The 22,408-nt window shown below is 31.1% G+C and overlaps 3 protein-coding genes across 5 annotated transcripts; 1 reads left to right on the top strand and 2 right to left on the bottom strand.

The window, feature by feature from the left end:
• The first annotated feature begins 1,639 nt into the window (after window positions 1-1,639).
• On the top strand, window positions 1,640-10,222 carry LOC125071845 (serine protease inhibitor-like). 3 transcript variants are annotated; one of them, XM_047682265.1, is made up of 8 exons: window positions 1,640-1,709; window positions 2,333-2,531; window positions 3,949-4,122; window positions 4,476-4,688; window positions 6,592-6,831; window positions 8,616-8,819; window positions 8,917-9,040; window positions 10,077-10,222. In XM_047682265.1, exons 2-8 carry the CDS (start codon window positions 2,373-2,375, stop codon window positions 10,184-10,186), a joined length of 1,224 nt encoding a protein of 407 aa, XP_047538221.1. In that variant the 5' UTR covers window positions 1,640-1,709; window positions 2,333-2,372; the 3' UTR covers window positions 10,187-10,222. The 3 variants fall into 3 exon arrangements, with proteins under 3 accessions (XP_047538221.1, XP_047538211.1, XP_047538203.1); XM_047682255.1 differs by having other exon boundaries at window positions 1,640-1,720; XM_047682247.1 differs by having other exon boundaries at window positions 1,640-2,531.
• LOC125071860 (neuronal acetylcholine receptor subunit beta-3-like) lies at window positions 7,001-8,678 on the bottom strand. The gene has a single exon (XM_047682278.1). It carries the CDS (start codon window positions 8,555-8,557, stop codon window positions 7,187-7,189), a length of 1,371 nt encoding a protein of 456 aa, XP_047538234.1. The 5' UTR covers window positions 8,558-8,678; the 3' UTR covers window positions 7,001-7,186.
• Window positions 10,223-16,679: 6,457 nt separating the features above from the next.
• Window positions 16,680-21,886, bottom strand: LOC125072408 (dnaJ homolog subfamily C member 5). Its single transcript, XM_047683039.1, has 2 exons — window positions 21,165-21,886; window positions 16,680-17,354 (listed from the first exon to the last, which is right to left on the bottom strand). Exons 1-2 carry the CDS (start codon window positions 21,742-21,744, stop codon window positions 17,329-17,331), a joined length of 606 nt encoding a protein of 201 aa, XP_047538995.1. The 5' UTR covers window positions 21,745-21,886; the 3' UTR covers window positions 16,680-17,328.
• Window positions 21,887-22,408: the final 522 nt, after the last annotated feature.

The following is a 22,408-nucleotide window of genomic DNA, read 5'->3' as shown; positions in this document are numbered from 1 at the left end:
AATTATATTTATAAAGTAATAAATACGTTTTCTTCATAGTCATATTTTATCTCCGTTTTAACGTCCTTTGTAGTAAGTAGGTATTGGTTTTCTATTTTTAAATTAGCTTGTTATTTTCTTAACATTTAAGTTAGGTTATATATTAAAATCGTAAATATATTACAAAATATTAAAATAATAATTGTTAATATTAACATAGATTATTATAGAGAAGCAAAAGCAAAAGATTTCGATTTCCTTTTCAGTCTCACTGTCGGTTAGTGCATATTATATACTTATATATACTTAGTTTTTATGATGCGATTTAATGTTACATAAAAATTTGCCTTTGAAAGATTTTCACTTTTTTTTCACTATTCCTTATTTTTACAATTTTGAACACCAACGCAGAAGCTTAATTCACTACGTGAATATAAAATACATTCTACGATTCAATTTTTTTTTTTTTTTTTATTCCACAATGTTATTATTTATTACTATGTATTGAATAAATGCTGCTTTGTAACATGACGGTCTCGCTCAATATACTTTCAGCCAACCATGTCTAAGGATTTTATCGCGTTTAACACTTACACTGTCTCGATAAAAATATGTCGAAAACAATCGTCACAAGCTTAGTATGAAACGTATACATTTTAGTTTTGTGTACTTTTTTAAATTAACAATTGAATGGATTATTTTTATATTTTTTTGAAGTGTTGATAAAACAAGGATTATTAAATATATGTATATCATCATTACTTAAAATAATATCATCGAAATTGTAATTATTAGGTTCACGGAACTATAAAAATATCTTACCATGTGATTACATGACTTACATGACTTCGTGACGAATATTTTCTCGCAAACGTCAGGGAATTAGGGCTTTTCTCATTCATTTTATATTTATGTAGATATACCTAGAGGTCAGGAGTCATGAGGAGTGCGTGGTGGCAAATTTATAAAACCCCTGGCAGATCAATCTGCTAGTGAACATTGAACTCCAGAGAAACGTTATGCATGAATGACGTGAATCCGCTCCGCTGGAATCTTGTTCTTATTTTCTTATTTATATAATACTTTATTAAACAAAGTCTGATAAGAAAGGGCACCCAGCCATTCAAAATTATCTTTGTTCGTTTGAGAAGCTGTAACCGCTGAAATTCTAAAGTTAAAAGTCAGACAACTTTTCCTTCACACCCAGTTTCATTCCGCTGTCCTTGATTGAGTATATTTTTTTCAGATACCTAATATTACAGCATATGTTAAATTTAAATGATGCTCATATATTAGTTGATATACACTATACATATCAGTGAAGGTTACGATGTCTATAATTTTTTTATTTAGTGTAAAATATGTAGTTACATTGTTAATGAATCCTTTTATATAAATAATCAAATATTCATACCGATTAATCATATTGTTATAGATAACTACTCCGTCTTCTCCATCATTTTTGACGAAGAACAATCCATGATACGCACACTATAACTCTAAATAAAAGTATTCAAAAAACAGACGTTTTATTTCCTTTTAAATTGAGCAGTTTAAAGTATGAGATACATATGACCTAGGTAGCGAAAGTGTTGATTTTTTTACTTCTTATCGATTCGAACAGTTCAGGAAAGTAATTAGAACATTAATTCATTGCTAAGTAGTTACTTGTATCGCACGGAACAAAAGTTTTTCTCAGCATAACCATAACGCAAACCAAAATACTAGCAGTAAGATAAATGTACTCTCTTTCATTAATTCTAACTATGACGTATATCTGACACACTTTCTGTGTTATTTTTCTATATTAAGCGTATTGCTTGTTTTGCCAATAAGAGGTTTCGTATTCTAGACTATTTCTAACTGCAAGTAATGATTTTCCAAAAAATCTGTAACAAATAATTATGTTTCCTAGCGGTTTTGTGAGAGTTTTACTTTTGTTTGCTATATATTCTGAAGTAGAACCCTACGATATCCAAATAACAAAGGTAACAAAAGCTCAATTTAAAATCTCTCACAATATCAGACACAGTTTGTTGAAAATATGTTTATATAATAAGAAATGGGTACATTGCCCAAATGTTTTGCGATTTAGCCCAAATTACAAAACAATGTATTCCAGAAGAAGACACTCATGCATTTTAAAGTTACCATTTTCACATGGTGACATTTTACCAGTACCCGAAACTCAAAAAATAAATATAGACGATATTATTCCATCGTCAACAATCTACAGCACTTCGCCTAATATTCGACAAACCCAAAATAATGGAATCCATAAAAATAAGACGAATAATGTATTATCAAAACAAAGTAAGTTTAATTACCAAGTAACCACGCCAATTTTCTCCAGCGTGAATAACACATTTACACATTCATTAAACGATTCGATAATGTCAACTGCATACGAAAACTTAAAAAGTAATAACGAGAAAAATGTTAACACAAAGGTTGCAAATATTGAAGATGACGAAAATAATGAAGAAGCAAATGCAGATTTTTTTGATTTATTTTTTAAATCATTGAACCAATTCGAGCGTATCTTTTACCAGGTAAGTGAGATTTATCAAAATATTTTGTCAATAGCCACTTTTTAATTAAAAAAATTCCATTAATAAGCTAGACAGACAATATTATTTTAATTGGAAAATTAAAATGTTTTAGTTGTTTATTTTTGTTTCACAACAATTCCTGATTTTAATCATAAGCATGATTTAATCGCTTATGTGAAACATAGTCGCTTTCGTCCTCTGTTTGTATCGCTTTTCAGACCAACGTATTTTGATACGGTTTTCAATAATAGAAAGAGCGATAAACGAGGAAGGTTTTTATATATAATTAGTAAACATTTTGCACAAAATGAATCACTTTGACGTTGTATAACCTACAATACTGTTTTCGTACGATTACGTGGCAAAAAACCAAACCTTAGAAATTAAATCATCAAACAATATAGATATATTATATTTTCGATTTTACAACTTTATAATTATGAATTATTATCCATATGAATCATGATATTTATATGGGCCACTGTTGGTGGTTTTCCTTCCATTACCTTCCATCATTTTTCTTACAAATCATATCCTCAATTACATCTTGTTCTGTACATGGCATTGGATTGGATTGCAGTGTTATTATATCGTAGTTACAATCTGCTTTGTTTTCTGTAAGTGCCTACAGTTTAATATAGTATAAATTTTGATAATAATAATATTCCCTACCAAGACAACATGCATTTTACAATGTAAAGGAAATATAAATATGGAAGAAAGTAATTTTAGCGCTACGTAGAGATCTCTTCCAGACATCTTAACGATCTTGAAAGTCAATAAAAACTATATAAAAGCGGTAGATACTTTGTTTTGCTTAGCTTTGTCATTTGGATTTGGTATATTCGCAAACACCTGAAAGCTCTAATAAGCATGCATTGCTATTAATCGAGCAAAGTGTGATCAATGCAATTTTAAAGTATCGTCAATTTAAAAAAAACTAGCAATGCGTATTGGCTATTTGGTAAATTTTTTAACATGACTCGTAAATTTTTGAATTTTTACTCAGGAGTAAAAATTTTCTGCAGTAATATAATATTACTTACTACCATACGTATTATGAACTGGAATACTGTTAATAGCTAACTATTTAACTTTAAATTATTTTGCACTGTATTCTAGTTTTATTTTCGTAATTAATTACAAATTATTTTATGTACTCTTGTTTCGGAGTTATGGAAGCTGAATAAATCCCTATTTATTTTGTCTATCTTTTTACTTTCCTGAACAACTGTTAGGCGAAATAAAATCTAGATCGTGAGTGGTCATAGATTGCTCGCAATTATATAAGAAAAAAACAAAATGACTGTAAGAAATAAATATACCTACACTTCATTGAATATTCCGATTCAAAAAATTGTAAGAGTGAGATTAACGTAAACATATTTCGGATAATTCATATCCATTTAATTTTCAGGTGACGTTTAATAAACTTTTAGCAATAAGTCCTCCTAATCGTCAAGAAAATGGAATTAGTTTTATTCAATCAGCACTGTTTTTATATTTAGCTCTTATGGCTATATCCACAGAAGTTGATCAACCCACTAGACTAGAAATCGAGAAATGCTTAGGATACAATGCATCAAAAATGGTAATAAAAGTTTTTTTTATGTTTATATGTATTATGTAATTTTAAAAAGACTTTAGAATATAAACAATTTTGTTTACAATTAAATAGTAATTTACTATTGTTGTAACCCACTAGTCTTAAAAAGAAGACTTCTATTTTTTTTAAATGATATTTTTATTTTTATAAGAATTTCTTTCACAAATGTATAGATCTATTATTGAATATATTGAATTGAAATTTCGATTTTAATTATACCAAATAAAATATCATTTCTTATTAATACCTAACATTTACCTCTGCTTGATTTGTGGTTTTAATTTATTTTTAGTACATACGAGTTCTTTAAATAATAAAGTTTTCATGTTATTTTCTAGGAAGAAATAAAAATGTTGGGCCAAATTATTTCATGGTTACCCAATTCAAATAGTGATATGAAATTTCGCTGGGCTTCCCGTCTCGTACTTAGAGCTGGGTTGCCAGTCAGCCAGCAGTTTGTCAACGATGTCGCAACAGCGGCACAAATAAGTGTGGGTCGATTGAATGACACGGAGACTCCAAATAATTTAAGCAAAAGTCTTAATCGTATGGTAATTATTTCTATTTTAAGTAGGGTACTTATAAATAAAAGTAAGTTTTATTGTGTTATTTAATATAGAAAAGCAAGTAACTTATAAAATAACTTCTCGGCTTTCAATAAGGATCGATAGCCATCATAGCCATAACATTTTGCACAAGAAAAAGGTTGTTAAAAATTAAGATTTAAAAAATTGTAAAATCAATTTTATTTCATTTGTAACCAACATTTATTTTTATTATCTGAGTGCAAATTGGTATAAATTATATTTAAATCTTTATTAATTATTTGTACCCGTACGAAGCCGGGGCGGGTTGCTAGTTTAAATGATGAAGTAACGTAAATATAAAACAATTATGTTTTAATGTTTCATAGACGAGGTAAATAATTAATAAAAAACTTCATATGATTATTTTGTTACAAGCAACGATAACAAGTAGTTAGGAATTATTGTCCGACTCAAAATGATTAAAATGCATAAAAGTGCATTATAATTAACAGTTTTTATCACATGATATAGTTTGGTAGATAGTCATTTAAATACCTACAATTTTCACACTTCGTTATTTCTATTGTTGAGCTACAACTTTTTTTTGCCTAAATGGCCTCGGACCAACTAAGGTTAGTAACAGGGCTAGATTAAAGGGATTTGGAGCTATAGCCCTAGGGCCTCCACGACAAAGGGGCCTTCGCAATAGGGTATTCGCCTATGTTTTAAAAATTTCTTCAAAATTTGATTTTTCTAATAAAAAAGACAAAATAAACACGTTAACTTGCCATAAAATTAAATTAAATTTTAAACCTTTTTTATACCCGCCAAAACGCTGTCGGTCATATTGGTGACGTCACATTAATAAAAACAACAGTAGTCTGTGTACGACTGACACTCATTCAATGTTAAATTTATAAATATTTGGTGTGTTTTGGGAAAATAATAAATTATAATCGCTATCGTTGGTGTGTCATATACAAATACTAGCATTAAAAAGTTGTTTATCAAAGTGCCAGATGATATTGAAATGACAGTTTTTGCCTATCTGACGCCACACCATGGCGGCTCGTGTTTTTTGCCTAAGGTCACGTGATATACAGACTATAAATTACGACTTATAGCTTTAAAATAATAATGCGCTTTTATGAATCAAAATATAAGTATTTCTACGTATATTTTAATTTTTATCAATTTTCATTATTTATTTTTCACTACCGAAAGTAACCTATTAAATTTTCTAAAACAAAAAGCATTCTAATTCCGACGAGTAAATACATTTAATATCATATATACACATGTAGATTTAGTAAAATATATATAAGTATAATTACTTATACTTATTTATAAGTAAGAAACAGATGGCCCAGTGGTTAGAACGCGTGCATCTTAACCGATGATTTCGGGTTCAAACCCAGGCAGGCACCACTGAATTTTCATGTGCTTAATTTGTGTTTATAATTCATCTCGTGCTTGGCGGTGAAGGAAAACATCGTGAGGAAACCTACATGTGTCTACTTTCAACGAAATTCTGCCACATGTGTATTCCGCTAACCCGCATTGGAGCAACGTGGTGGAATATGCTCCAAACCTTCTCCTCAAAGAAAGAGGAGGCATCAGCAGTGGGAAAATTGACAGGCTGCTAATGCTAAAAAAAAAACATATGTTTTACTAGCTATATAGATAGGCTGGAATCAATTATTATTTTATCTAACAGCAAATAAATCTCTATTGTAGACCCTCTTCATGTAGGTCCTTTACTTCTAAATTCAGCCCTGGTTACTTGGTTAGGATAGGTTAGTTCTATCAAATAGGAGAAAACTTTAAATAAAGCTTCGTTTCTGATGTTACAATTCTAACTTATGTAAGCACGTATGATCTACATATAAATATTATTTCAACATAATAATCTGCATTTCATTTGTAGATAGTGGAAGATTCAGGCGGTGCATTGCGAGATACTTTTGACGTGGAAGATATGTCAGGGGGATTGTGTTCAATATTGTTAAATACTATGTACATTCGCGCTCGCTGGCGTTCACCTCCAATTGTACTAAATGGTACCAGAAAGTTCTACTATGCCAATAAAGCAGCTCCTAGCTCCGTAAGGATGATACGAATAAATGACGTTATGCGATATTGTCCTCTTGACGAATGGAATGCTGACGTGAGGAATATTAATAAAACTAATTTATTTTATCCTTCTATTATTATATTAATATAAAAAAAAATTGAAATTCGTATATTTACAACTTATTATTTTTGATATATAAATAACACATTTTCAATTTATCAAAAAATTACGAGTATAGACTATTTAATTTAATAATGTGTATATAGAATGAAACTTATATATATAAGTATGTATATACATATATATATATACATAATTATACTGTAATTTTTATTATATAAACAGGATCAATTTACGATTCCATTTTGTTAAACGTTTAACTATTTTTAGAGGTAGAATTTAACATAATTTTTAAGATTAATCGTAATTTTTTGTATATTTTTTATAATTAAGAATTTTGTAATAAAGAATCAGTAGGGATATAAGTAGTTATTAAAATGAAATAAACAACAAATGATACTATAAATACAAAAGTATTAAGCAGATTGGCAAACTGGATCCAATCCACAGCGGCGTTGGATTTGTCGTTGTTAGAACCGGAAACAGAATCGTCCGTGAGCGCCTTATCTTCAACAGAGACGTTAGGATCGAATTCTGTGAAAACAACGTATCGTCCAGGCCCGCTGCTTACGAGTCGGTTAAGAGACACAATCCACGACGGCGGCGGCAGAGTTCGTTTCCTCAGAGACATCAGCATTAATGTTACCAATATACCCGCCAGTGTAACTACCATCGAATCTCGGATAAATAATAATATAATCGGTGTGTCGGAACTTAGCTTAGGTACTATATATCCGATCTCGGTTATAAAAATAAAATGACCGAACAAACTGAAACATATTAGCATTAATCGAGTATTGTCCTTAATATCCATCAATAGAGAAGTAAGGGTCAACAGTACGATGACGATCGATGGAACTACAATAATTGCAGCTGGTCCGGCTGCTTCTCTTTGCAATGTAAATGTGTATTTTAACATCGGATACGTACTGTTGGGACAACAATTATACGCTCCCGGTAATCGATCGTGAGCGACGTTCAAAAGTTTCCAACCAGGACCGTTTTGAAAATCGTCAAGAACGACCGGATTTGTATTGTAAAATGTAAAGTTCACCTGTTCGCCAGTGTGCATCCACGAGCCGAAATAGAGTGTACAATTCTGCACATCGTACGGCCAGCTGCGCAGTGTCGTGCGACAAATGCCTGTATGCGCAATGTGCGGGACGCACGTGACCGTTCCCTCGCTATTAACCAAACAAGTTGTATAAAACGAGTCCGATTGGTATGTGGAAGCATCTGCGTTAAACAGAGCCATACTCGGCGACCATATTTCATGACTCTCGATTTGAACTTCTTGAATATTACCGTAATCACTCGGCGTCCAATTTAAATATTCGTCCTTCCAGTTTAGAGCCACCCAACTGTGGAGAGTTATCGTTTCTTCCAACGAATCGAAACTGATATATTTTAAAGCAAAGCGCACTTTAACATTTACGGCACTTTTGTGGTTCTTTACAGGACGATAGTCTGAATTGTAGGCGCATAATAAATCGCTGTGCAGCTTAGCCTCGTCGTGCAAGTCCTGTTCCCGTTCTGGAGGACATTCGGCCCGGACGAGGATTAAGTTAATTAAAATAAAACACAAAAAGCCACCGTAACGCAACATCGCTGCAAGCTCAATGGAACCGAGACTAGCGATACTGACCATATGAACACACAATAAATTCGATACTCGTGTACCGCCCCCAATGATAAACATTTACCATTTGCATGTGCTATCTACTGAAGATATTTAATACGCCATTGTTCTTTTTTAGGCTGTCGAAATCAAATATGCAACTCCCGGTCTCTCACTTATGTTGTTGGTTCCTCGAGGATACTCTATCAGAAGTCTAGCGAAGGTCATGTCAAATATTAGCATACACGATCTTAATAACAAAATGCGTACAATGCGAATAGCCGCAACTATGCCTATTTACACTCTACGAATGACATTATTGTTACCAGGAAAATTAAAAACGGTTCGTAATAAGTATGATCACATAATGTAACGTTACTTTTAATAATTGTCATATTACTATCTGGAAACGTAACTCGTTAAGTCTTTTTTTTTTGTAGATGGGCATTTCACGTTTGGTAGAGACGAATAATTCGAGTCGCTGCGATAAAATGCGCCTTTCTCATGCTGTGCAGCGCCTAATGTTTTGGGCAGAAGCAGGCAGAAATGCTTTTAAAGACGACGGTACGTTCTAATAAATTTAATCGAAAAATAGTGCCTATACAAATTTAATCACACTATAATTTATTTTATTGAATGCAATCAAAACTAAGTATTGAATGCATTATTTTTTCTGAAACATGCAAAGTCTATAATAAAATCACATTCATGTTATTTGATATTATGTGATCAACGTCTGGCAATTGGAATATTACGTAGACAAGTGCTTATTAATACATATATTAAAGTGATCAGATCTTTCGACATATTTCCATCAAAATATTTGACGACCGACTGCAATATAGTTATATCGTTTTATTCACTTGCGTCAATGCTTTGGAAAAAATCACTAAAGAATAAAAAAGGAAGATCGCTTTCCAAATAAATTATCGAGTTTGTCTCAGCAGATGTTTTACAAAGTTTGATTTTAGTTGAACAACGTACAACGTAACGTTTCTGCTTAAGAAGAAATTAAAAACGGATTTGAATAAATTAAATTTTACTTTGACAAATTAGCGACTGCTTTATTATCACAATAAAGTTATTGTCTTGTTTAACTACTACTTACACTATATACCTACTGATTATTAAATTAATAATAGTTAACTAGAAATAATAAAGCGCAATAAGATTTAGACGTAATTTTACTACTTTTGTAATTGTTATAAATCTAACAGCGACTAAAGCAATTCATGAGATGACGTTATTTGAAGGAAAAATATAGTAATAATATTCTATGCATTGTATTCAAATTTTAGGTTACAGCTTGTAAATCTCCCACTGCTGGGTTAAGGCTTTGGACGAGAACGTTTAGAGCTTATTAAACCACGTTTTCCAATGTAGGTTGGTGGATACACATGTAACGTAGAATTTAATTCGACATATTTTCTTCACCGCCGAGTACGAGATGATTATAAAGGCTTTTTAGCCACGTGTTCTTATCACTGGGCTATATCGATACCTATTTTTATAAAGTAATTGTTAAATATAGAAATTTTAATAACCAAATAACATCTTCCCACGGTTCTTCCTGCTTAACTGAATCGTTTATTTATTGTAGGAATTGAGTGGGACGAGACACCGGAATTAGAAATTGTGTTGGATCGGCCCTATATATTTTATGTTCAATGGAAGAATGTAACATTAATGAATGGACATTTTGTATTATAAATAACAAGGTACCTACTAAAGGATTTTCAGTAAATATTACATTTGTTTCATTTATTAAAATCTCTTATCTAAGCTAACAATGTTTGTCGATGTATAACACTATTACCACACGGTTTTATCAAAATCTACTCACTGATTTTACGTGTTTTTAATACCGTATCGATGATGATAATAATAATATCTAAACGAAATAAATATTTTTATTTAATATTTTTATGATGTAGTTGGCTGTAGGGCTTTGTGCTAGAATAGACCCGACTAGGTAGATAATACCCACTCTTCAGATATTCTCTTCTTCAGAAACACTCAGTACTAAGTATTATTGTGTTCCGGATTGAAGGACGAGTGAGCCAGTGTAACTGTATGAGATGTCTCTACAAGGCCGCCACCATGTCCGTCCAAGTACAGAGTCGGCAAACGAATCCCATACCATTGCATCGAGGAGTGAGACAAGGGAACGTTATTTCCCCCAAATTGTTCACTAATGCAATGGAGGACATGTTCAAGACGCTGAACTGGAAAGGGCGTGGCATCAACATCAATGGCGAGTACATCTCTCACTTGAGATTCGCAGACGACATCGTCATCATGGCAGAAACGCTGCAGGACCTACAACAGATGCTGAATGAGCTGGCTGATTCTTCTATGCGCATCGGCCTACGGATGAACTTGGATAAAACCAAGGTCATGTTCAATGAACATGTTCTACCGGAATCGATTGCGATACACGGTACCATCCTCGAAGTTGTTCAAAAATATGTCTACCTCGGGCAGACATTGCGATTAGGTAGAAACAACTTTGAGGATGAGTTTAATAGAAGAATTCAGCTGGGTTGGGCAGCATTTGGGAAGTTACGACGAATCTTCACGTCGTCGATCCCACAGTGCCTTAAGACGAAAGTCTTCAACCAGTGCGTCCTACCCGTCATGACATACGGAGCCGAAACGTGGACACTCACGACAAAGCTGGTCCACCGGGTTAAAGTCGCTCAGCGTGCTATGGAAAGGGCTATGCTCGGAGTATCTCTGAGGGATCGCATCAGGAATGAGGTGATCCGTCAGAGAACCAAAGTCATCGACATAGCCCACCGGATTAGTAAGCTGAAGTGGCAGTGGGCCGGCCATATTTGTCGTAGAACAGATAACCGTTGGGGAAAAAGTGTTCTAGAGTGGAGACCGCGTCTCGGCAAACGTAGTGTAGGACGTCCTCAGGCACGGTGGAGTGACGATTTGCGCAAGACGGCTAGCAGGAGCTGGATGCTAGTTGCCGAAGAAAGACCACAGTGGCGTGCATTTGGAGAGGCCTATGTCCAGCAGTGGATGAATGCGGGCTGATGTGTTTACTGGGCTAAAGTTTCTCATTTAGAAAAGACCCAAGCTACCACTACGAAGTACCTAGCTCTAATACAGAAACACAGTTTTCCTTACACGACGTTTTTCTTCACCACCGAGCACGAACATAAACACAAATTTCATTAAACACGAGACAATTTATAAATGAATGTCTGGTTTTGAATCCGCAATCTGCGTTTAGGAATCGCGTGTTTTATTCAATATCTAAAATATTAAAATAAAATTACTCATACAAAAAAATGAGTCGGCACTTAAATATTTAAATACATAACTGTTTTAAAAACATCTGTAATATATATTTGGACAAATACCAATATCAGAGATAAGCCAAATATAATACCCATGTGATTCTTGTATAATCACTTTCAAGTAATTTTGTCTTATCCAATTTCTTATTTGCTATATACGGATTGTTATTACTGCGAAATCTTGCTGAATAGATCTAAAACGTCAAAAGTATACTCTAACAAAGCCTGGCTATAACTCTGGCGTACTGTCAAGTATTATATTATATACAATCTAAACAGATTTAGACATAGACAATTTTACTGGTTTTTACTAATTGTCATCCAATCCTAAGGACCGCAATCCACTGCAGTCTGCGAAGCGCGGTGACAAATTTAATTACACAATTAGTCAATTAAGTAAGACTGTACCTACTGTGTTCGTAGACAGTAGACTGAACTAAAAATTACGTTCTTGAATATCATTGTTATTTCACCATCACTCGTAACTTTTTATTCGTTAAATTTTGTTTACATTCGTTAAAATTCTGATAGTACGAAATTGACGTGTAATATCTGGAATTTATTTAAAAAGTATTAGATGTGACATAAAATCACACCGAACCATAAAACAAACTTAATTGGACACTGTATTCGCATTCAGGTCAATGGAGCCATATTTGGCAAGTCAAGGATGTTTAAACCGCCAAGGAGGAACAAAAACAGGTCAATCAGGTCATTTTTAAGGTCATGGAACTAATGTTACCTAAGTATATAATATACCATGAAGTTGAATGTATACTTTGTATATTTGTATAATCTTGTATATAAATATAATTATTCTCTGAATAATTGACCAATACAATACTATAGTAGGTATGTATTGCCCGCCTGTTAAAATTATGGTTTTTTAGGTATAGGTATAATAATATACCGCAAGTATTGCGTATTTTTATTTCATTCGTTTCGTCAAACGTCTTCTAATATCTACGAAGGTAGTGATTCAGATTGCAAAGTAATAAAGGTTAACTCTCCAAACTATTTCTATTCTATTGTAGACTTAATAGAATCTCGTTCGTCTTTTAATAATTTTGGCAGCGTATGCTTTTGAAGTGTCTAGACTGCAGACAAATAACTTTCTTATAAATTATTACATTGGACATAATAATCGTTTTAAAAAATATACAGATTATAAACATACCATGTAGTCTTTGTACATAGATTGTGAAAGTATAATTATGAAAGTTCCATTAGAATGAGGGCTATCGCGCTTGAATTCATAGCGAGAAGCGCTACTTTAGAGTTAACTCTAACTAAAGTCTTTAGCAAATGTCACTGAATGTTAATTTACTGCTTTTCACTGATATTCAGCAATCACTAATTATTTACGATTATTAAAAGATTATAGGCAGTTTAAGACGAGTTTTATCATTAGGCATTATATAAGCTACTTATAAAAAAAAATATATAAACCCGTCCAAAAATTTGGAAATAAGTTATTTAAATTAATTGATGAAATTGCTTACGATAAATTTTCACTTATGAGAATATCATTATGGCATACCTTCGTAACAAATAAAACATCATAATTACAATAATATTACATTGTGGTAGAAAATATATCTTAGGTACTTAGTTAGAAAAGGGTAAAGAAATCCGAGGTTCGAACATGTTTTAATGATTTATATTAAATTAAATTGATATGTATTTAACATTGTCATAGCATCTGGAATTATAATAATTAATTGGGCGTATTCCTAACAGTAGTTTTTATGTGAAATAAAAAATCTCATTATTAGTGGATAACTCCTCATAGGGCATAGAGCCTCATAGGGCTTCTCATAGGGCCTCATAGGGGGTCTTAATAGGACGAGTACCCTACCTGATGAGCAGCCACCCAGAAGTAAGCTCTTCATGGCTTAAAATACGCAATGCGTACTTCAAGTCGTAAGTAAAGACAACGTGTGATAGGCATTACGCCATCATAATCGTTTATATAAAGGTCGTTGAGATTTTTGGCAGGCAGGGTCAAGGTTACACATTCAGATTTCAATCCAAATTTCTTTGCTTTTTCGACATGATGAAGTTGGAGAATCACGTGCTCAATCAGCATTTTTACAGAGTTGGATTTTATATACATTTTACTTTTTATTAAAATATGATATATTCCTAACAAGGGCAACCATACAAAGAAACATTTTAATTTATATAGAAAGATAAATATACGCGTCCTAAAATCAAATCCTCGGACGTCGGATAAAAATATGTATTTCCAGCCATTTAATTAAGATCAGTCATTTTTAATAACAGGAAATAACAGACGACTAAGGGCTGTCCAATGGTTAGAACACGCAGTTTTTCATCGCATTTTGAAACCAGGTGATATCACTGAATTTTCATGTGTTTAATTTGAGTTTATAATTCATATAGCATTAAAAAAACCATCGCGAGAAACACGAACATAAAATCTACAATTGGAGTTGCATGCTGGAATTGGCTCCATACCACCTCCAAAAGGAGAATAGGCCTTAGCCCAGCATTGGGACATTAACGGGCTGTTACTTTACCTAATCAGTAACGGTTGTTTATAGTTGAATTACGAAGTTTTCGTTTTTAATTCATAATTCTAAATGCTTCAGTTAAACGTTAACTTGTGTGAGCGTATTGTTTTAATGTAATTATATTAAAGGCTTAACACAATATAAAATGGATTTTAAGACTTGACGATACATAAGTATGCGAGTAGGTCAAAGTTATTTTCAGTCATTTCAACTTATGTGAAATAAATTAATGAATTTCAGTTATTGTTATTCAGAGAACAGGATTGTAGTTACCTGTAACTTAGACCTTAAAATAGAATCATCAAACTTAATGATTGACAAGAAAAAAAACTTCCATTGGTTCGGTAGGAAAACCAAACAGGCCCGAGAAAAAACCGGCAATAGGAACTCAGTGGAGACCATCGATTCATTCCCGGTGTGGTATCATTTAAGAATTCATTAGTTTTATAAGAACATGTAACACATAAATGTTCCTTAATATATTTTTTTTAATTTTGCAATTTAATAATTTTAAACGTTGTAAAAGCGTATATATTTCCCAACAAGACTTATTAACCTTGTGTTAGGTAACATTCGCAACGTTATGCTTGTTCAACTCGTACTGAGAGTATTTTTACGAATATCTCATATATACTGAGAAACGACAATCAATAATTGATTTGAATTTGTTTCTTAATGAAACTTTAGGCCCAGGATACATTTTGTGGGAATAGTCCTCTTCTGCACCACAAATAAAAGGGCGAGTCGTATCCACATCAGTTAACAATCTAATTTTCTTAACCGTGAATGCTGCAGAACTGTTTACTAAATAACCCATTAATTTGAGCGCCCCATTGCATGCAGCTAGTAGGTCTTTTGTAAGAGAAATGGACCAAGAATAAATCTTTGATCTCTTGCCATTAACATCAACCCTTTGTATTCGATTACTCGGGTACAAAATTAAAAGACCGAGTGCAGCGGCATTAATACCGTAGTGACGTAGCTTCCTGACTAGTGGCCAGCGATTGAATTAAATCAAGTAATATAATGTTTGAAGTAATAAATGATGATTAAAAAATAATATTGATAATTAAGTTAATAAAATCATATAATAATATTTGTAAGTAAAATCTTATAACCGAAATTAAATTGAAATGTTGCAAATTTTCGTGCAGGTGACAATACAATCGAGTAGTAAAGTACCAGGTTATAAAAAAAACTCGAATCAAGCTAAAGATTGCACTCCTCGATATAACCTGCCTCCACTTATACCTAAGCCTCCTTAAGCTCCCCATAAGCATGTAGGGCCTCAGTACTTATATTTTGAAGGAACATTTCAACAAAAACCCTTTTTTTCTAAAAATTCTCATCGAAACATAATAGGAAACAGGTGAGAATCCACCATGCAGGTGTGCTGACGGCCTCTAAGGACTGAGTAGGTTCTTTTCTTGAATACTGTTGAGCTATGTATGGAAGAAAACTTAAATTATAATTATATTTACAAATAAATTTAATTTATAACGACATTTTCCTTAATCCGACACTTGAAATTGAATTTAGAAAAAAAATTACTCACCGAATGGTATATTTTGGGTAAATTTAGTTTAGAAACTAAATCAGTAAAATAGATCATCAGAGTTCAACTGTATTTATATTTATTATTTCATATAGAGACGTTACAATACGTTATACACCTATCATAAGCGAAAGCTTACTTGGAAATCGTTTAAAAACAGCTGATTTCAATACATATTCTACATCGATATAAGACGACACTATTAATGGAATTAAACATTATTTAAATTATCATAAACCGGTATCAAGTCTTGTTTTTAAACGAACAACATTTCGTAATTTATTCTTTTGACGAAACATTAATTCTTACTTACCACGTGTATGGTACTAACATCTCGGATGCGACATTGGTGTACAAAGTCCATTATATATTATATAAATAGAATTATTTTGGAATATTATACATCTAGCATGTTTTGTGTGCATCTAATTTTGTGATTTATGTCAGATTTACATACAATTTAAATATCATCTACAGTAACAAGACATTAGTCTTTATTCTAAAACACTGCTTTTATAATTAACTTATAATATATTTTGATGTGCTCTAAATTATAACCTATAATCACTGTATGCACGTTGATACGTTTTGTTTATTTATCTTTATAATAATAATATTCATACAGGCATAATCATTATAAATTGCAATGCATTCTGCAATTATTTTAAGCTAAAATTATCGAAATGTAACTTTTAATTTCATATCTAACCAAAAAATATTATAAAACAAACTTACAACTAACGCCCTACGTGTAAAATAGATTATTTAAAGTATTTCCGTTAACGTAATATCCATAATTTAAAGCAATTTTTTAATGTGCCAATATACATTATTTTTATATCATGTGTTCAATGAATTATAATAATTGTAATATTATTATATTAGCAGTATTATTTTAGTAATATCTCATTTGTGAATACTTGACCTTAAAATGGAATCAATAAATAACAAGGCAAAGAAACTAGGCCGAGTCTAAAAAGTGGCAGTATTCCAAAGCCCTATTCTTTTAACTTCAAATTCGTAGTTCTTTATTTTTAAATAACGCAGGATAAAACAGGTTACAAACGATAAATATTATATTAAATTAATTAAAATTATGAGTTTTGTTATATTCAAACCTGGCCATTTTTTTATTATAATATTTACTAACGTTTTAATTACCAAAATAACAAAAAAAAGGTGTACAAAAACATAAAATTCAAAAAGGCTCATAGCGTAGTTAACTATCTTTGCCATAAAATTGCCGCGAACGATGGCACAGATTTTAAACTAGTAAGTATTAAATAACAAATAACATTAAACCAATACTTAAATAAACAATTATAAAAAAAAAAACGTAAACATAAAATTATTTTACGCTTACAACTGTAAGAAGCTGGCATGTTGGTGGTTATAAGTAGTCAGTTCCTCATTTCTCTTACAATTAACGTTAGACTAGCTGTAAATACTTCATGTGTATTTTGGAATACTGCTCCCTGAAAATAAGAAATGAACACATACATTTTTAACTTTTACTGCGTGCCAATATTAACGATATTTTTATAATTTATTAATTAATTCATTTTATTTTTTAAATGAATAGGCGACGGTGATTTAATTGATAGATATTTTTTTTAATATGCAGAAATTTATTCGATTGAAAGTATCAGGTGTAATTACAATTAACATTTTATAATTCGACACTCATGTAATAAATACTCGTTGACTAGTATCATAACATTAATATACACGTAGTATAGGAAATCTGTTATTACTTCTAAGGTAGGTTTAATAAGTAATGTTTTATTTTTTAACAGACAATTTACCAAATTACATTAATAAGTAGTTTAATTAAATGATCGTTTTTTTTTTATAAAGACGTAGGGCCGTTCATATATTATGTGCCTAAAAATTTATTATTCTTTAGCCTTTTACAATGCCATAATACGAAAATCTTATTAAATTGTTATTAGAATGAATATGTACTAACTTATGGCTCTACTAAACATTATAATATCGCAGAAATATTAGCTTGTTGCAGACTGCTACATATTATATGGACAGCCATATGTACAGCGCCGGCTCTAGGGAAGAGCGAAGGAAGCAGTCGCTATTAAATTATAAGCGAAAAATATAATGTAATATTCATCTCTCCATAGGCCAAAGCCTTACCAGTTTATTTCTAAATAAAGTGAAACAAAGGCGCCGAAAGATTCTCTTGTCTAACCTAATAAATGGCTAGAGCAGACGCCGCATTTGCAACAATTGTTTTTTTTTTAAAAAAAAACGAAGCTCCTTTAACACTTCATGATAAGGAATGATAGATTCTTGTTTTAAATTTTAAGTATATCAGACATACAAAACAAACTATATTACAAATGATTACTCTCAGAAATTTTTGATAGAATATTATAAGAATTGGGAACAATTAACTCTTATACTGATATAGTAATGAATAGGTACCACTTAATGACGTGACAAACTCATTCATTTTTAATTTAAGAAATGACTTTCAGTTTTATCATGAAGTAATAAAAGAAGCTATTATGTATTGACTATCTAAAAATTATATATAAGAAGAATGTTGAAACTGAGTTACACTAGCCACAATAGTTGAATAATCTAATTATATATGAAAGATGTTAACCTTAAACATAATGTAACATTATTTTCCGGATAGGGACAAGACAATATAATATGTGTTCTCTTGTTTAAAGCAAAACTTTAAAAACACAATTATCACTCTATCTATCAATTAGTAACATTTTATAAAGTCAACAATATTAAAAAGCCATGTTCTTAATATATTATTATACAATCAACTACCACCATATTACAACATAACTACTGTCTGCTACTTATAAATAAACCTAATATTATTTGTTATTAAAGAGAGATATTTTAACGAAATACTGGACAAATTTCTCCTCTAGCATTCTAGCAAACATCTTAAGATTTGTTTATCTTAATATTATGTCATAAGTAAATATTTTGGTCACAGTACACAGATAACAAAATAATCTGTAAGAGACCCTCGCTGCCTTTTATGAAAATGGAAAAACATCTGCTCCATTTACCTATATTTTAATCATTTTCCTGAATTGATTAGTATATTTTTTTATATTATTATTATTCTTGTTATTCTCAATTCCATACTATTTCCATATTATTAAAAATAATATTGGTTAGACAATTTTAACAAACACAATGTCAAATAGATTTATATAAATTGGAAGAACAAAGTGTGACAATGAATGCCAGTGGGTCACTCTTCAGTGGCTTTAAAAAAGTGAGTGCACTCCAAGCTCAGTTTCATCAAAGCATTTTCGATGACACAAAACTTTTTATTCTCATTTCAAAAAGATTAACTACTTTAACATTGAGCTTAATAGACCATACAAATACATATTTTTAACAAAATTTTTTTTTTAATTTAAGACAATTACACCCTTTAATTGTAATGTGACATAGTTTTATTTTTATCTAATGTGTGTAATAATATCATGACTTATTTAAACAACTAAATTGACATCATATTAATAACAAAAATAATGATTTTTTTTAAATTATCTTTAAAGCATTAAATTTAATAGGATATAGAACTAAACATGCCTATCAAAAGCATCAAGTGAATAGTTTAAAACCATTTGAATCAACCTTTCATTGGTATTTATTTTTTATGTTAGTGATAATGATACTATATATCAAAATAAATAGAACCTCTTCGGACAAACTACAAATTTCATCTATGTACAAAAAAAGTTTCAAATCAATAACATTGAATTTATATATTCATTCACAAATGTCTTATGTGAAAGGGAACCTCTATTTAACTTAATAAATTTTAGTACCATTCTGGTACTAAAGTTATGCAATATCGAAGATGTTGTCTATTCCTTTTTGTTATCTATCATACTAATTAATAAAGGCAGGAATGTTTATATTTTGCAATATGTTAACTAATATGTGCAAGATAAACACTGATAAATGACATTAAAATCACTATTAATTTATGTCTAAGCCTTAATTATGTATTGAGATATTTTTTTTAACAAGAAATGTGAGTTAATTTTTAAGCTAAATAAAAAGAAATGTCAAGAACCAAAACAAGGGTAATATTTTTATAATTTTCTCATAGCAGTTAATTGAATAAATAATAAAATTATACTTTTTTACATTTAAGCAATACTTTTACAATTTTTTATAGTGAAATCTCTAAATATATCACAATTACAGTGTGTGATTAGGAGGAAAGGAATATCAATTATTACAATTCGATAAACAGAACATGTTTTAACAAATTACATAAATCTAAGTGGCCATTAAATGGATGGAGAAACCATCTACAGTACTTATATATATATCTTTGTCTTGCTTATCTCTTTAAAATTCTACAATTCTTTTACTAAATAAATATGTAGTAGTAGTCATCAAATGTTTTGCTAACCAACAGCCTGCTATTGTGGGGTGATTTGTTAAGCAATGTAGTGTCTTCTTCTTTCAAATGTAAAGTCATTGGTGAAAGAAAGAGGCATCAGTGTTTAATTGAAAACCCACATTATTAAGAGTAGCTGCTCTTCATTATTTATAAGCATTGTATGACAGTAACTGGTTCATCACAAGTGCTTACATCTCAAATTTCATTTATATTTTACTATTTTAACTAAAATCATTAATATTTTAATGAATACCCTTGTTAGAATGTGTGTTTTAATTTTAAATTAGAAGTGAATAAATTGCTTTCTTCTTGAATTACATAAATAAGGAAGCAATGATTGAGACAATTTAAAGTTTGTATAATGTGTACACATTTTGTCTTTACACAAATTCTTAAAACAGCAAACAAGCTCTTATTAAATATATACAATTATAATGTACAAAATGATTAATAAGTATTTCATTTCTAATTGTTGAATCCAAGAATTAACATTTTGTTTTTAAAATTGGTTAAAAAATAATTTTGAAAATACTTATGTGTCAGAATATCAATTCACCGAAGAATTCTTAATCTGTAGATTAGATAATACCTCATATCTTGAAAATTAATAAAAACATATTTAAGCCTTTATGAGTCACATTGGTATTTCTTCTCATTAGCCTACATCCAATACAAATGATTGGTATTAAGATAACTCGTAACTTACATTGTCCTACAAAGCTTTAAAAAATCAGAGTAAATATACATTTTCCCATTATCTGAATAAATTAAAAGAAAAATATGATGAAATGTATATGTAAAGCGATAAAGTTTATATACTATAACTTGCAATGATAGTGTTAATGCGAAATTCCATAATTAACCCCACCTGTGTTGAGACCCGTGTTTTCGGATACGCCCGGAGCCGGCGCCGGCATGGCGATGGGTGGCGCCTGTTCACCGGACGGACGACCTTCACCACCTGGCTGCATCGTCACCGGATGTATCCCGTCTGAATCGTCACGTTCAAGAGTATGGTAATCACCAGACTCTTCTGGTGGTCGCGGTTTACATTTGTTACAGCAGCAGTTACAACAACAGCAAAGACAGCAGCAGCAGTAACATCCCGTCAAAATACAACAAATAACGAGAAGGGCTTTGCACCAAGGACTAGTTACAGTGAAGTAGAAGTTGACATTTTCTTCTCCAAATTGCTCAGCTATGTATAATCCGAGGGAGCCATAGTTGTCATAGATATTTCTCTTTGTAGCGTCACTTAATATTTTGTGAGCACGATTCACCTCTTTAAACTTTTCCGCTGCCACTGGATTATTTGAGTTTTTATCCGGGTGATATTTCAATGCTAATTTACGATAACTTTTTTTGACATCATCGGCGGTTGCAGTTTTGGGTACCTGCAGTATTTGATACAGGCTATCGCCCGCAGTTGATAATTTCCTTTTGTCCATATTTCAACTTCTATTTTCCAATTAGATAACTAGGTAAAGATGTTACGATGAATAATTATTACTCACACACGAAAATCATTAAACCGATCTTGTTCACAATCTTTGCCTTTTTTACGAATTTACAATGGACACGGACAGATAACACAAAGACCGAAGATTTGAGAGGATAAACAGAATATATTCATTTATTAATGTTTGGTTTATGATAAATGATTGTTGTCTATGCCATATGCTACTTCTGAAAATATTAAATAAAACTTACTAACTATTGTTAACGTTCACAATACTACTTACATATTCATTTGTTGTATTTTCTGGTTAATATTATGCTGAACTATTATTGTACCCGGTAAAAGTATAAACAAAAAATCAATAACTCCAGTCGTTTTTATATTATTTTATCAAAGTCTTTTAAATTGTCATAGTACCTTACAAATTATTTAATCAAATTATATATAAGCTTTTATTTAACTTGCAATATATACTCTTGCAAAGCAAATGAGAACCACTTCCTCTTATCCCACGAAGATAAAATTTTAAATATTGTTTCAGTGGAATGTTTGGTTGAGTTCAATAACCGTTACCTGATTCCACTCCCAAGATTGATGCTAGTCATTGGAACTTGTCATCAGTCAACAGCACAATGAAATTGTGTATATAAACG

Source organism: Vanessa atalanta, chromosome 2 (genome assembly GCF_905147765.1).
Source record: "Vanessa atalanta chromosome 2, ilVanAtal1.2, whole genome shotgun sequence".
NCBI classification, from domain to species: domain Eukaryota; kingdom Metazoa; phylum Arthropoda; class Insecta; order Lepidoptera; family Nymphalidae; genus Vanessa; species Vanessa atalanta.
The sequence above is the reverse complement of the archived record's forward strand: the minus strand, read 5'-3'. Positions and strand labels throughout refer to the sequence as shown.